The 15399-nt window shown below is 45.6% G+C and overlaps 1 protein-coding gene across 1 annotated transcript in view; it reads left to right on the top strand.

The window, feature by feature from the left end:
- LOC133537936 (anosmin-1-like) overlaps positions 1–15399 on the top strand; it is a 251758-nt gene that overhangs the window by 171575 nt on the left and 64784 nt on the right. Inside the window, exons 5-6 of the mRNA XM_061879117.1 lie at positions 5709–5893; positions 8129–8258. Of these exons, the coding sequence (XP_061735101.1) occupies positions 5709–5893; positions 8129–8258 (315 nt within the window). The remainder of the gene's footprint in view (positions 1–5708; positions 5894–8128; positions 8259–15399) is intronic.

The raw sequence follows: 15399 nt of genomic DNA, 5'->3' as shown, positions 1-15399 counted from the left end.
CATGGCGGCTTGTACTAAACGGATATATTGCAACAAGAACATGACACATTTCAAAGAATTTAGGTTTTCCATCCTTTTACGTTATGTTTTGTCTGAAATAGGGCTGTACGGTATTAGTATATTACTGCGATACTAATGAATCATGTTCGGTACTATACCGCCTCCGAAAAGTTTTGTCAAAATAATTATAATCCACAAATGTTCCGTTGTTGGGTGTCTGTGCTGTCAAGAGATCGGCTCCGCACCTTTAGGAGTCCCCCTGAAACCGAGAAAAGAGCTGGTGTTTGCGAGCTTGATTGATTGATTGATTGATACTTTTATTAGTAGATTGCACAGTACAGTACATATTCCGTACAATTGACCACTAAATGGTAACACCCGAATAAGTTTTTCAACTTGTTTAAGTCGGGGTCCACGTTAATCAATTCGGCCAGTTGGAGGAGACATATTAGCGCAGCACCACTTACGGCTAAAAGTCGTCTCTTTTCATCGCGCAATTACACAGTATTTTGGACATCTGTGTTGCTGAATCTTTTGCAATTTGTTCAACTAATAATGGAGAAGTCAAAGTAGAAAGATGGAGGTGGGAAGCTTTTAGCCTTTAGCCACACAAACACCCGGTATTTCCTTGTCTAAAATTCCCCGAGGTGAAGCTTTAGTATGGATCAGAGCGGTCAAGCGAACATGGTTCCCGACCACTTGTCAACTGGCAGGTTTCGGTGAGAAAATTGTGGTAAAAAGTCGCCTCTAACCGGAGATCAGCGGAGCTTGCGCCGCCCATGCAGCTGCCGTGACTTCCCTCAGAGACTGGCGCCAACACACCCATGGATACACCCCTCCGACTATCAGGTACTATTTAATTCACTAAAACACTAGCAACACAATAGAAAGATAAGGGATTTCCCAGAATTATCCTAGTAAATGTGTCTAAAAACATCTGAATCGCTCCCAATGCAATCACCTCTTTTTTTTATTTTCCTAGTCCTTCACTATCAATATCCTCATCCACAAATCTTTCATCCTTGCTCAAATTAATGGGGAAATTGTCGCTTTCTCGGTCCGAATAGCTCTTGATGCTAGAGGCTCACATTATAAACAATGTGAGGATGTGAGGAGCCCTCACACCGGTGACGTCATCGTCTGCTACTTCCTGTAAAGCTTAAGTGTCAAACTCTGGCCGACGGGCCAAATTTGGCCCGCTGTTTGATTTCATTCGGCCCTTGAGGCAATATCAAATTAACATTAGAACTGGCCCGCCGGTGTTATACAGCGATGCCGCTGTAACACCGCGTTCACCGATTTCCCGGGAGACTCTCGAATTTCAGTGCCCCTCCCGGTGCAACCATTCTCCCGAATTCCACCCGGACAACAATATTGGGGGTGTGCCTTAAAGTCACTGCCTTTAGCGTCTTCTACAACCTGTCGTCAAGTCTGTTTTTCCCTCCTCACAAACAGCGTGCCGGCCCATTCACGTAATATATGTGGCTTCTACACACATGTAAGTAAATGCAAGACATACTTGATCAACAGCATACAGGTCACACTGAGGGTGGCCATATAAACACGTTTAACACTGTTACAAATATGCGCCACACTGTGAACCCACACCAAACAAAAATAACAAACACATTTTGGGAGAACATCCGCACCGTAACACAACAGAACAAATACCCAGAATCCTTTACAGCACTAACTCTTCTGCTTAATATTGATACAAATGCAAATTGCTGTATCTTATAGCATTATAAGCAAGAAAAGTAGAGCATGAAATGCAGATGTCATAACGATTAGATTTAATTAGCCTATCAGCCTTCCTTGGCTTACGGTAGTGTTTTTCCACCACTCCCATGATTAGCGCAGTCTTAATGACAGCCCGCGCGTTAGCGGTGAGAAATGATATTCCCGCTTTCTAATTGCTGGCAGGACCAAGACATGAATGAACACTTTCCCTTCGGGTGGCGCTCCCGACAGCGGTTACGTCATGATGCCTGGAGTAAGCATGTGGGCCATTGAAAAATGAACGCCGTGTGATTCTTGGAGCGGGCCTGTCTCGAAAGTTATCTTTGGAAGCTGCGAAACTGAAAGAAAAGTGCATTTGATACCCTCCCACATCTTGCAGGAAGGAGCGAGGCGGGCGAGCAGATGTGCGTCGGTGCGTTATGTGCGAGTGCGGTCTGTGCGTCTGCAGCAGGACTTGGGTGACTCTGTGGGAAGATGAGCGAAGACGGCGGGGAGGGAGGAATGCTCGCGGTCAGCCTTGGCGCACACCGCGGTGCAGGAAATGTGACACGTCGCACGCACAAACACACAGCCGCTGCGCCGCAAGAGTTGTGAAACCGCAGTGCAACGACCCCCAGCTGCACACATGTAGAATGTTGTTATCAGAGGGACAAAACTAAAGCACTGACTCCTTTCTTCGTCGTCCAGGATTTCACACGCTCTTCCAATCACTTTTATGAGGAGTTATAATTAAACCAAATGCTCGAACTCTTGATCACGTCGCTCTCCAACAAAATTTGCGGTAGCCTTGAGCGTGCCTCTTACACCAGGGGTCCAATACAACCTTCTCCAGTGATTGACAACTTGGGCCACTCTAAGGTTATCCAACAATGTGACAAAGATCATTTTACATCAATCAATCTAGGGATCTAGATATCTGGTCAGGACACTTCTCACTCTTTTGCCTTCACCTTCATTGTCCATTCCCTTTTGGTGACTTTATATACTCTGGACCTAGACGTTGAGTCCGCGACTTACATGGCGGACAATAACTGATACAGTCCAAATGCATTCAATGTTTTCCGTAGTCTTCACTCGACGGCCAGGTAATACAAACCCTGTTTCCATATGGTTTGGGAAATTGTGTTAGACGTAAATAGAAACGGAATGCATCCATCCATCCATCCATTTTCTACCGCTTATTCCCTTTCGGGGTCGCGGGGGGCGCTGGCGCCTATCTCAGCTACAATCGGGTGGAAGGCGGGGTACACCCTGGACAAGTCGCCACCTCATCGCAGGGCCAACACAGATAGACAGACAACATTCACACTCACATTCACACACTAGATTTGCAAATCCTTTTCTACCCATATTCAATTGAATGCAGTACAAAGTCAAGATATATGATGTTCAAACTCATAAACTTTTTTTTTTTTTTTGCAAATAATAATTAACTTACAATTTTAAAGGTGTTTCTGGATGTTGTTGATAAATGGCTTTCCCTTTGCATATTAGAGCTTTAACTTGCACTTGCATATGTAGCGACGAACTGTATTTAGTGGTTTTCTGAAGTGTTCCTGAGCCCATGTGGTGATATCCTTTAGAGATTGATGTCGGTTTTTGATACAGTGCCATCTTAGGGAGCGACGGTCATTCAATGTTGGTTTCTGGCCATGCTGCTTACGTGGAGGGATTTCTCCAGATTCTCTGAACCTTTTGATGATATCATGGACTGTAGATGTTGAAATCCCTAAATTTCTTGCAATTGCACTTTGAGAAACGTTGTTCTTAAACTGTTTGACTATTTGCTCACGCAGTTGTGGACAAAGGGGTGTACCTCGTCCCATCCTTTCCTGTGAAAGACTGAGAATTTTTTGGGAAGCTGTTTTTACACCCAATCATGGCACCCAACTGTTCCCAATTAGCCTGCACTCCTGTGGGATGTTCCAAATAAGTGTTTGATGAGCATTCCTCAACTTTATCAGTATTTTATTGCCACCTTTCCCAACTTCTTTGACACGTGTTGCTGGCATCAAATTCTAAAGTTAATGATTATTTTACAAAAAAAAAAACTATCAGTTTGAACATCAAATATGTTGTCTTTGTAGCATATTCAACTGAATATGGGTTGAAAATGATTTGCAAATCATTGAATTCTGTTTATACTTACATCCAACACAATTTCCCAACTCATATGGAAACGGGTTTGGACAAAGCACACGCTACCTTTTTTATTGCATCCACCGGAGCCCACATTCTCCTTGTCTTCCCCTTGACGAATAGACAGTTTTTCGGTAAGTAGAATCACAGCTGAACCGGACATTCAAAAGTTCTCTTACCGTCTGAGATGTGTTGTATCCGAAATAGCTGCAATCGCGCATTTCCTTCACTTAAGGTATTCATGTGTGATTTCCACAAGCGTCTGTACATCCGCATCGCCGACAGTAAGTCGGACACGTTTCCAGTGAGGGTTGGACTCCGCCAAGGCTGTCCTTTGTAACCGATTCTGTTCATAACTTTTATGGACAGAATTTTTAGACGCAATCAGGACATTGAGGGTATCTGGTTTGGCGGCTGCAGGATTAGGTCTCTGGTGGCTTCATCTGGCCAAGATCTTCAACTCTCACTGGATCGGTTTGCAGCCGAGTGTGAAGCGACTGGGATGAGAATCAGCACCTCCAAGTCCGGGTCCATGGTTCTCGCCCGGAAAAGGGTGGAGGGCCATTTCCGGGTTGGGGGGGGAGATCTTGCCCTAAGTGGAGGAGTTCAAGTACCTCAGAGCCTTGTTCACGAGTGAGGTCCACAGGTGGATCGGTGCGGCGTCTTCAGTAATGCAGACGCTGTATCAATCCGTTGTGGTGAAGAAGGAGCTGAGCCGGAAGGCAAAGTTCTCAATTTACCGGTCGATCTACGTTTCCATCCTCACCTATGGTCATGAGCTTTGGGTTATGACCGAAAGGACAAGATCACGGGTACAAGCGGCCGAAATGAGCTTCCTCGGCCAAGTAGCGGGGCTCTCCCTGAGAGATAGGGCGAGAAGCTCTGTCATCCGGGGGGAGCTCAAAGTAAAGCCGCTGCTCCTCCACATCGAGAGGAGCCAGATGAGGTGGTACGGGCATCTGGTAAGGATGCCACCCGAACGCCTCCCTAGGGAGGTTTTTCAGGCACGTCCGACCGGTAGGAGGCCACGGAGAAGACCAGGGACATGTTGGGAAGACTTTGTCTCCCGGCTGGCCTGGGAACGCCTCGGGATCCCCCGGCAGGAGCTGGACGAAGTTGCTTGGGAGAGGGAAATCTGGGCTTCCCTGCTTAGGCTGCTGGTTGTTATGAAGCTGGCTTTGGCTTGTTCTTTCTGACGTCACTTCCTGTGTGGGGAGCAGTCTTTCTGACTTCACTTGCTCTCCGAAATCATTTTGTATACGATCAATGAGTCCGTACAAAGCTAAGAGCCGGAGATTCAAGAAATACAAGGTGCACTTACTTGTCATAGGAGGGTGACCTTAAGCAAGGGTTTAGTGTGGCTGAAACGGGGCTTAGGCTAAATAATTATTAGTTTAAGGGCTTATCTGGCTTAGTGTAGACATAACCTTATTGACGACGTACTCCAATTCCTATCTCATTATCACTGAAAACCGATGCTTCCATATTCTGTGCCTCAACTGTAGTAAATTTAGTCTTGGATGATTCTGCACGTAATAAACACCAAGTTTACCGTGCGTAGCCTGGCAGGCTTCATGGCAAAGACTGACTGTAAAGTGCGGTGATGCGAGTGAACTTCCATGTCTGCAACAGTGTGGATCAGCGCAAAGACATGTCACAAATGTGTCACAGTAGAGAGAAGAGGCTGTTGACCCAGTGAGATCACGTCTCCTTCTCAAATACCCCCGGTGCATTTTTTTATGTGTTTCTAAGTGTGTTTTGCGCAAATGAATAAAACGCGACGTTAACTTCCCAACCGCTATCGTCTTTCCTTTGCTCCGCACCGTTAGGAGTCCCCCTGAAGCCCAGGAAAGAGCTGGTGTTTGCCGAGCTTCCCTCCGGCCAGTTGGAGATCCGCTGGTCCTCCAAGTTCAACATATCGGTGGAGCCCGTTCTCTACGTGGTGCAGCGGCGCTGGAACTTTGGCATCCACCCCAGCGAGGATGACGCAACGGAGTGGCAGACAGTCGCACAGGTGGGAACATTAAACATGAAACGTATGACCAGGTTTTGCTTGGCTGCTCGCAGGTTTTGGGATCTGTGTCATTTTAATAAGTTGAACAGTCCTAATTTGAAACAGGACCAAATGCAAATGTGCATATTTATTTATTTGAATTAGGACAATGCATATTCATCAACATAAAGCAACAATGTACATTAAATATGCCAGAGTTAGCACAATAAGCAAATTTTCATCCGTTGTCCCAAGGCAGGTTAATACAGTAAACATTCAACAAGTCCATCCATCCAACCATTTTCTACCGCTTATTCCCTTTTGGGGTCGCGGGGGGCGCTGGCGCCTATCTCAGCTAGAATCGGGCGGAAGGCGGGGTACACCCTGGACAAGTCGCCACCTCATCGCAGGGGCCAACACAGATAGACAGACAACATTCACACTCACATTCACACACTAGGGCCGATTTAGTGTTGCCAATCAACCTATCCCCAGGTGCATGTCTTTGGAAGTGGGAGGAAGCCGGAGTACCCGGAGGGAACCATTCAACAAGTCATGATACAAAATCATACATAAATCACAAGACATTAAACATTACAAGCATTACTGTCAGGTTGAGTTTGTGCTGAACCCCAAGATGCAGAGAAGGCGGCAGGCATAGTGCAGGTAAACATGATTTAATTTAACACTAAAGCAAGAACAAACAAAAGGCTACAAACAAAAGGCGCGCACAAGGCGGAGAACAAACTTGGCTATGAACAAAAACTAGCACAAAGGCTAACTGTGGACTAGAAACAAAAACACTTACTGTGACACGAAGGAAATATGGCATGAGCAGAGTGAACAGAAGTAGACACAGCTACAACGATAAGTAATAATGACATTGACAAGGTAGTGGTGATAATAATCCAGCCCTGACTGGAGGAGAAGGCAGCTTTAAATAGTATCTGGCTGATTGACACCAGGTGTGGCCAGAGGCCAATCAGCCACAGCTGGGGAGACACAGTACTCAGGGAGACAAACAGGAAACGGACAAAATAAGAGCGCTGACAGGAAACAAAGACAAATGCAGAGGAACAACTAATACTGTGCAAAACTGACAAAGCCCGACAATACCATTTGACAGACCATGGACAAAAAATAAAACAAATAACAAACAAAAAAAAAACAAGTGAATAACCTAATTGTGCTCGGCATGCAGTTTAAAATGTTAAATAGGTGCCACAGTTTCTGAATGTATGCCTCTCACAGACCCCACCATTCGGCCAAATTTAGTCCTGCGCCTTTGTAGGAAAGAATGAAATGAAATACATTTGGAAAATAGAATATTAATTGAGAAAACTTAAACACGTTAACGAATGAAAATGTCGATGCAAAAGCACCTACAAAACAACAAAGAACCTTCATCCGTTCGTGCTCATTGACTTAGATTGGTCAGATCTAGTCCAGCGGCTGGTGCCAAATCCCCAAATATTTATACTCCAAAAATAATGCATAATGAGTGCACCGATTCATATACTGGGGAAACAAAACAACCAATAAGCCGACGTATGGCACAACATACAACTCATCTGTCTACCTGCACCTAAGGGAGAAACAGCACGTTGTTTGAGAACAAAAATGTACAGATTCTGGACAGGTAGGACGGATGGTACGGAAGTGGAGTGAGGGCAGCCATCTATGTTAAGGTTGAAAAAACATCCCTGAACAGAGAAGGTGGTCTGCGACACCACCTTTTTTTCCCCAAATACAACACTGTCCTTTCAACCATTCCTAAAATACTTTGCAATTTAGCCTCCAACAAATAACAGGACTTATTCTCGGAGCAACAGGAAGCCTAAGCATTGGACTAATATGGTTCTAGTCAGGACTCGAGCAGCAGCATTCTGGATGTACTGCAGGTTGCCGACCCCGGTATAGCAGAATGTCATAGCTGCAAAGGGGAATCAATTGCATATTTTCATATCGTGCAGGAGTCTGAGCCAGGTGTTCCAATACTAACGTCCGTAAATTATGTACCGAAGCGTGCCACATGCTGCAGCTGTGAAAGTGCTGCAGCTGTAAAAGTGCTGCGCTGCGCTGACGGACGCTCATTCCTCAAAGTCACGGCGTCTTTTTCAAGTTGTTGTTTTTTGTTTTTTTTTTGGTGAAGAGAAACGCAGGAATGACTGATGTGGCAGCAAACTCACACGAGGCCATGACCCTGCGCGAACCCTGACCCCTGCGGTTTTTGCTCTCTCCCCATCTGTCCCTTAGACTGCCGAAGAACGCGTCCAACTGGCGGACATCAGAGCCAGCAGATGGTACCAGTTCAGAGTGGCGGCCATCAACGTGCACGGAACCCGCGGCTTCACCGCACCCAGCAAACACTTCCGCTCCACTAGAGGTGTGTATGTCCATGTGTGTGTTTGTGTTTACGTGTGTGTGTGCGTGTGTGTGTGTGTGTGTGTGTGTGTGTGTGGCCTTACAGACTGCAGTGTCAGTTCCTGTTTGACACCCGCTGACCTCCATTTGTTGTGTTTAAGACCCCAGAGCAGGTGGAGCTTACTAACTCCCTGGTGTTGATGGGATTTTATTAACGGCAAGAAAGAGTTGAATGTTTGCATGAGCAATGATTGAAGTTATTAAACTTCAATGGTAATTTAAAGGGGAACATTATCACCAGACCTATGTAAGCGTCAATATATACCTTGATGTTGCAGAAAAAAAGACCATATATTTTTTTAACCTATTTCCGAACTCTAAATGGGGGAATTTTGGCGAATTAAACGCCTTTCTATTATTTGCTCTCGGAGCGATGACGTCAAAACGTGACGTCACCTAGGTAGTCAACGCTATTTTCTCAAACACATTACACACAGCAAGTCAAATCAGCTCTGTTATTTTCCGTTTTTCGACTGTTTTCCGGTACCTTGGAGACATCATGCCTCGTCGGTGTGTTGTCGGAGGGTGTAACAACACGATCAGGGACGGATTCAAGTTGATTTACGCATGCTAATCGATGCTGACATGCTATTTATGCTAGCTGTATGTACATATTGCATCGTTATGCCTCATTTGTAGCTATATTTGCATCCGGCCTTTCCCTCCATCCACATTTAATGTCAAACAAACACTTACCAATCGACGGATTAAAGTTGCTCCAGTGTCAAGAGATGCGAAAGTCCCTCGTTTGGTTTGCACCTTTTACCGGCGATGCTACGACAGACATGGCACAGAGATGAATCGATACCCTGCGACACTCAAAGCAGATGCACTTCCAACGATAAAGTCAACGAAATCACAAAGGTGAGTTTTGTTGATGTTATTGACTTATGTGCTAATCAGACATATTTGGTCGCGGCATGACTGCCAGCTAATCGATGCTAACATGCTATTTAGGCTAGCTGTATGTACATTTGTAGCTGTATTTGCACTCAGCGTTTCCCTCCACCCACATTTAATGCCAAACAAACACTTACCAATCGACAGATTTAAGTTGCTCCGGTGTCACAAAATGCGAAAGTCCCGATCGTTTGGTCTGCACATTTTACCGGTGATGCTAAGGCAGACATGGCCAAATAGCATCAATAGCTATTCGCTCAATAGCTTCAGTTTCTTCTTCAATTTCATTTTCGCTATCTGCCTCCATACTCCAACCATCCGTTTCAATGCATGCGTAATCTGTTGAATCGCTTAAGCCGCTGAAATCCGAGTCTGAATCCGAGCTAATGTCGCTATATCTTGCTGTGCTATCAGCCATGTTTGTTTGTATTGGCATCACTGGATGACTTCACAGGGAAATGGACGGTGGCTTCACAGATAGCGAAAATCAGGCACTTTAAAGCCTTTTTCCGGGATATTCCATGAAGGGGAACATTTTGAAAAAACTTCCAAAAATAAAATAAGCCACTGGGAACTGATTTTTATTGGTTTTAACCCTTCTGAAATTGTGATAATGTTCCCCTTTAAAGGCCTACTGAAACCCACTACTACCGACCACGCAGTCTGATAGTTTATATATCAATGATGAAATATTAACATTGCAACACATGCCAATACGGCCGGTTTAGTTTACTAAATTGCAATTTTAAATTTCCCGCGGAGTTTATTGTTGTAAACGTCGCGGAATGATGACGCATGCGCGTGACATCACGGACAGTAAGGAAATATTAGCGCTGCCCCACTCGCGGGTAAAAGTCGTCTGCTTTAACCACATAATTACACAGTATTTTGGACGCGTGCGTTTGACGTCACCGGTTGTCGCGGACATTTTTTTCCCAGCCCGATCCAAGCTATAAGTAGTCTGCTTTAATCGCATAATTACACAGTATTCCGGACATCTGTGTTGCTGAATCTTTTGCAATTTGTTCAATTAATAATGGAGAAGTCAAAGTAGAAAGATGGATTTGGGAAGCTTTAGCCTTTAGCCACACAAACACACGGTGATTCCTTGTTTAAAATTTCCGGAGGTGAAACTTCACTATGGATCAGAGCGGTCAAGCAAACATGGATCCCGACCAAATGTCAACCAGCAGTTTTCGGTGAGAAAATTGTGGTAAAAAGTCTCCTCTTACCGGAGATCAGCTGAGCTTGTGCCGTCCATAAAGCTGCCGTCGACTTCCCTCAGACCCGTGGACACACCCCTCCGACTATCAGGTACTATTAAACTCACTAAAACACTAGCAACACAATAGAAAGACAAGGGATTTCCCAGAATTATCCTAGTAAATGTGTCTAAAAACATCTGAATCCGTCCCAATGCAATCACCTTTTTTTTTTTTTTTTACTAGTTTTTTTTTTCCGTTGTTCTGGTCCTTCGCTATCAATATCCTCAAACACAAATCTTTCATCCTCGCTCAAATTAATGGGGAAATTGTCGTTTTCTCGGTCTGAATAGCTCTTACTGCTGGTGGCTCCCATTAAAAACAATGTGAATATGTGTGGAGCCCTCACAACGGTGACGTCACGCGCAAGGCTTTTTTATTAGCGACCAAAAGTTGCAAACTTTATCGTCGATGTTCTCTACTAAATCCTTTCAGCAAAAATATGGCAATATCGCGAAATGATCAAGTATGACACATAGAATGGACCTGCTATTCCCGTTTAAATAAGAAAATCTCATTTCAGTAGGCCTTTAATACAAAGTATTTTTTACACCAACAACTGAGGTGCACAAACCACATTTTAAAGTGCATGAAAAGGTAGATTAAGCGTGGAACCTCAATTTACGCTTGTCCCTTTTGGGGTCGTGGGGGTCGCCGGAGCCTATCTCAGCTGCATTCGGGCGGTAGGTGGGGTAGACCCTGGACAGGTCGCCACCTCATTGCACACAGATAGACAGACAACATTCACATACCAGGGCCAATTTTTAGTGTTGCCAATCAACCTATCCCCAGGTGCATGTCTTTGGAAGTGGGAGGGAGTGGGAGGAAGTCGGAGTACCCGGAGGGAACCCACGCAGTCACGGGGAGAACATGCAAACTCCACACAGAAAGATCCCGAGCCTGGGCTCGAGCCCAGGACAGCTCAGGACCTTCGTATTTTGAGGCAGACGCACTAACCCCTGTGCCACCGTGCTTTACGAACCACAGGCCAAATAAATATATGCTTTGGCGTACTCACTTTTATGGACAGAATTTCTCAGCAGTCAAGGCGTTGAGGGGATCCGGTTCGGTAGATGCAGGATTAGGTCTCTGCTTTTTGCAGATGATGTGGTCCTGATGGCTTCGACTGGCCAGGATCTTCAGCGCTCACTGGATCGGTTCGCTGCCGAGTGTGAAGCGACCGGGATGAGAATCAGCACCTCCAAGTCCAAGTCCATGGTTCTCGCCCGGAAAAGGGTGGAGTGCCGTCTCCGGGTTGTGGAGGAGATCTTGCCCCAAGTGGAGAAGTTCAAGTACCTAGGAGTCTTGTTCACGAGTGAGGGAAGAGTGGATCGTGAGATCGACAGGCGGATCGGTGCGTCGTCTTCAGTAATGCGGACGCTGTATCGATCCGTTGTGGTAAAGAAGGAGCTGAGCCGGAAGGCAAAGTTCTCAATGTACCGGTCGATCTACGTTCCCATCCTCACCTATGGTCATGAGCTTTTGGTTATGAGTTTCCCTCCGCCGGGTGGCGGGGCTCTCCCTTAGAGATAGGGTGAGGAGCTCTGTCATTCGGGAGGAGCTCAAAGTAAAGCTGCTGCTCCTCCACATCGAGATGATTCGGATGAGGTGGTTCAAGCATCTGGTCAGGATGCCACCCGAACGCCTCTCTAGGGAGGTGTTTAGGCCACATCGGACCAATAGGAGGCCAAGGGGAAGACCCAGGACACGTTGGGAAGACTATGTCTCCCGGCAGGTCTGGGAACGCCTCGGGATCCACCGGGAGGAGCTGGACGAAGTGGCTGGGGAGAGGAAAGGCTGGGCTTCCCTGCTTAGGCTGCTGCCCCCGCGACCCAACCTCAGATAAGCGGAAAAAGATGGATGGATGGATGGTACACACGTTTCATTCACCCATCTCCAGTGCACATTAAGTCAGCAGAGCAGTGCTGTCGTTAGCTACTGTTCTGAGTGATACTTTGTGATAATTGATGTAGTTTTGGACGTGGATGTGTGGTTTGAAACATTCAGGAAGTACCCACAGTGCTGGTGACACCGGCCTTCTATTTACCAATTAAGTTCGTAAACCGAAGTTCCACTGTACTGTCTCATGAAGTTAATAAAAAAGGACATCAGGAGGTTGCCTGCAGCCACTCTTACGTGCCAATTATTTTTGACGCAGCGCTAATTTGGCAATTATTTGGTTTTGTATACAAATCCCAAAACTAGTGAAGTTGGCACATTGTGTAAATGGTAAATAAAAACAGAATACAATGATTTGAAAATCCTTTTCAACTTATATTCAATTGAATAAACTGCAAAGACAAGATATTTAATGTTGGAACAGAGAAACTTTTTTTGTGCAAATATTAGCTCATTTGGAGTTTGATGCCTGCAACTTTTTTTCAAAAAGCTGGCACAAGTGGCAAAAACGACACAGAAAGTGAGGAGTGCTTATCTAACACTTATTTGGAACATCCCACAGGTGAACAGGCTAATTGGGAACAGGTGGGTGCCATGATTGGGTATAAAAGCAGCTTCCATGAAATGCTCAGTCATTCACAAAAAGGATGGGGCGAAGGTCACCATTTTGTGAACAAATGTGTGAGCAAATATTCGAACAGTTTAAGAACAAGATTTCTAAACGAGCCATTGCAAGGAATTTAGGGATTTCACCATCTAAGGTCCGTAATATCATCAAAAGGTTCTGAGAATACGGAGAAATTACTGCACGTAAACGGCAAGGCATTGACCTTCGATCCCTCAGATGGCACTGCATCAAAAAGCGACATCAAGTGTGTAAATGATATCACCACACGGGCTCAGGAAACACTTCAGAAAACCACTGTCCGTAACTACAGTTGGTCGCTACATCTGTAAGTGCAAGTTAAAGCTCTACTATGCAAAGCCAAAGCCGTTTATCAACAACACCCAGAAACGCCGCTGGCTTGGCTGGGCCCAAGCTCATCTAAGATGGACTGAGGCAAAATGCAAAAGTGTTCTGTGGTCTGACGAGTCCACATTCTAATTTTTGGGGGGGAACTGTGGACATCGTTTCCTCCGGACCAAAGAGGAAAATAACCATCTGGACTTTTACAGGGACAAAGTTAAAAAAACAGCATCTGTGATGGTATGGGGGGTTTATTATTGCCCAAGGCATGGGTAACTTACACATCTGTGAAAGCACCATTATGCTGAAAGGTACATACAGGTTTTGGAGCAACATATGTTGCCATCCAAGAAACTTCTTTTACATGGATGCCCTGCTTATTTCAGCAAGACAATGCAAAGCCACATTCTGCACCTGTTACAACAGTGTGGCTTCATAGTAAAAGAGTGCGGGTACTAGACTGGCCTGTCTCCCATTGAAAACGTGTGGCGCATTATCAATCAATCAATCAATGTTTATTTATATAGCCCTAAATCACAAACGTCTCAAAGGACTGTATAAACCATTACGACTACGACTTCCTCGGAAGAACCCACAAAAGGGCAAGGAAAACTCACACCCAGTGGGCAGGTAGAATTCACATCCACTGGGACGCCAGTGACAATGCTGACTATGAGAAACCTTGGAGAGGACCTCTAGGGGACCGAAAAGCAATGGATGTCGAGCGGGTCTAACATCCATCCATCCATTTTCTACCGCTTATTCCCTTTTGGGGTCGCGGGGGGGCGCTGGCGCCTATCTCAGCTACAATCGGGCGGAAGGCGGGTACACCCTGGACAAGTCGCCACCCTCATCGCAGGGCCAACACAGATAGACAGACAAACATTCACACTCACATTCACACACTAGGGCCAATTTAGTGTTGCCAATCAACCTATCCCCAGGTGCATGTCTTTGGAAGTGGGAGGAAGCCGGGAGTACCCGGAGGGAACCCACGCATTCACGGGGGAGAACATGCAAACTCCACACAGAAAGATCCCGAGCCTGGATTTGAACCCAGGACTGCAGGAACTTCGTATTGTGAGGCAGACGCACTAACCCCTCTGCCACCGTGAAGCCCCGGGTCTAACATGATACTGTGAAAGTTCAATCCATAGTGGCTCCAACACAGCCGCGAGAGTTCAGTTCAAAGCGGATCCAAGACAGCAGCGAGAGTCCCGTCCACAGGAAACCATCCCAAGCGGAGGCGGATCAGCAGCTTAGAGATGTCCCCAACCGATACACAGGCGAGCGGTCCATCCTGAGTCTCGACTCTGGACAGCCAGTACTTCATCCATGTTCATCGGACCGGACCCCCTCCTCAAGGGAGGGGGGGGACATAGGAGAAAAAAGAAAAGAAGCGGCAGATCAACTGGTCTTAAAAGGAGGTCCATTTAAAGGCTAGAGTATACAGATGAGTTTTAAGGTGAGACTTAAATGCTTCTACTATGAAGTGTAAAATACCACAATCGAGACCTCGGACTGTTGAAAACTCAAAGTGTACATCAAGCAAGAATGGGAAGGAATTCCACCTGAAAAGCTTTAAAAAAATGGTCTCCTCAGTTCCCAAATGTTTATTGAGTGTTGTTAAAAGGAAAGGCCATGTGACACAGTGGTAAAAATGCCCCCGTGCCAACTGTTGCTGCCATTAAATTCTAAAGTAATGATTATTTGCAAAAAAAAAAAAATAAGTTTCTCAGTTGAAATATTCAATTGAATATAAGTTGAAAATGCTTTGCTAATCATTATGTTCTGTTTTTATCTACGATTTACACAACTTGCCAACTTCACTGGCTTTGGGTTTGGTACGATTGTTGAGGTGTATCTTATAGGGATGCACCGAATAATCGGTAACCGAATATATTCGGCCGAATATGGCAAAAAAAGCCACATTCGGCCTTCGGTGGAATGAGTTAAATGCAAGGCCGAATAGTGGCGTGTGACGCAATGACGCAATCAACCAACGTGCGGTGACGTTGTAACCCGGCGCCTTCGGAAACATGTCAGCAGTGTGGAGATGTTTTAAAGTGTCGGAA

This window comes from Nerophis ophidion, linkage group LG19 (assembly GCF_033978795.1).
Source record: "Nerophis ophidion isolate RoL-2023_Sa linkage group LG19, RoL_Noph_v1.0, whole genome shotgun sequence".
NCBI classification, from domain to species: domain Eukaryota; kingdom Metazoa; phylum Chordata; class Actinopteri; order Syngnathiformes; family Syngnathidae; genus Nerophis; species Nerophis ophidion.
Note: the sequence above shows the minus strand (reverse complement) of the source record. Positions and strands in the feature narration are given on the sequence as shown.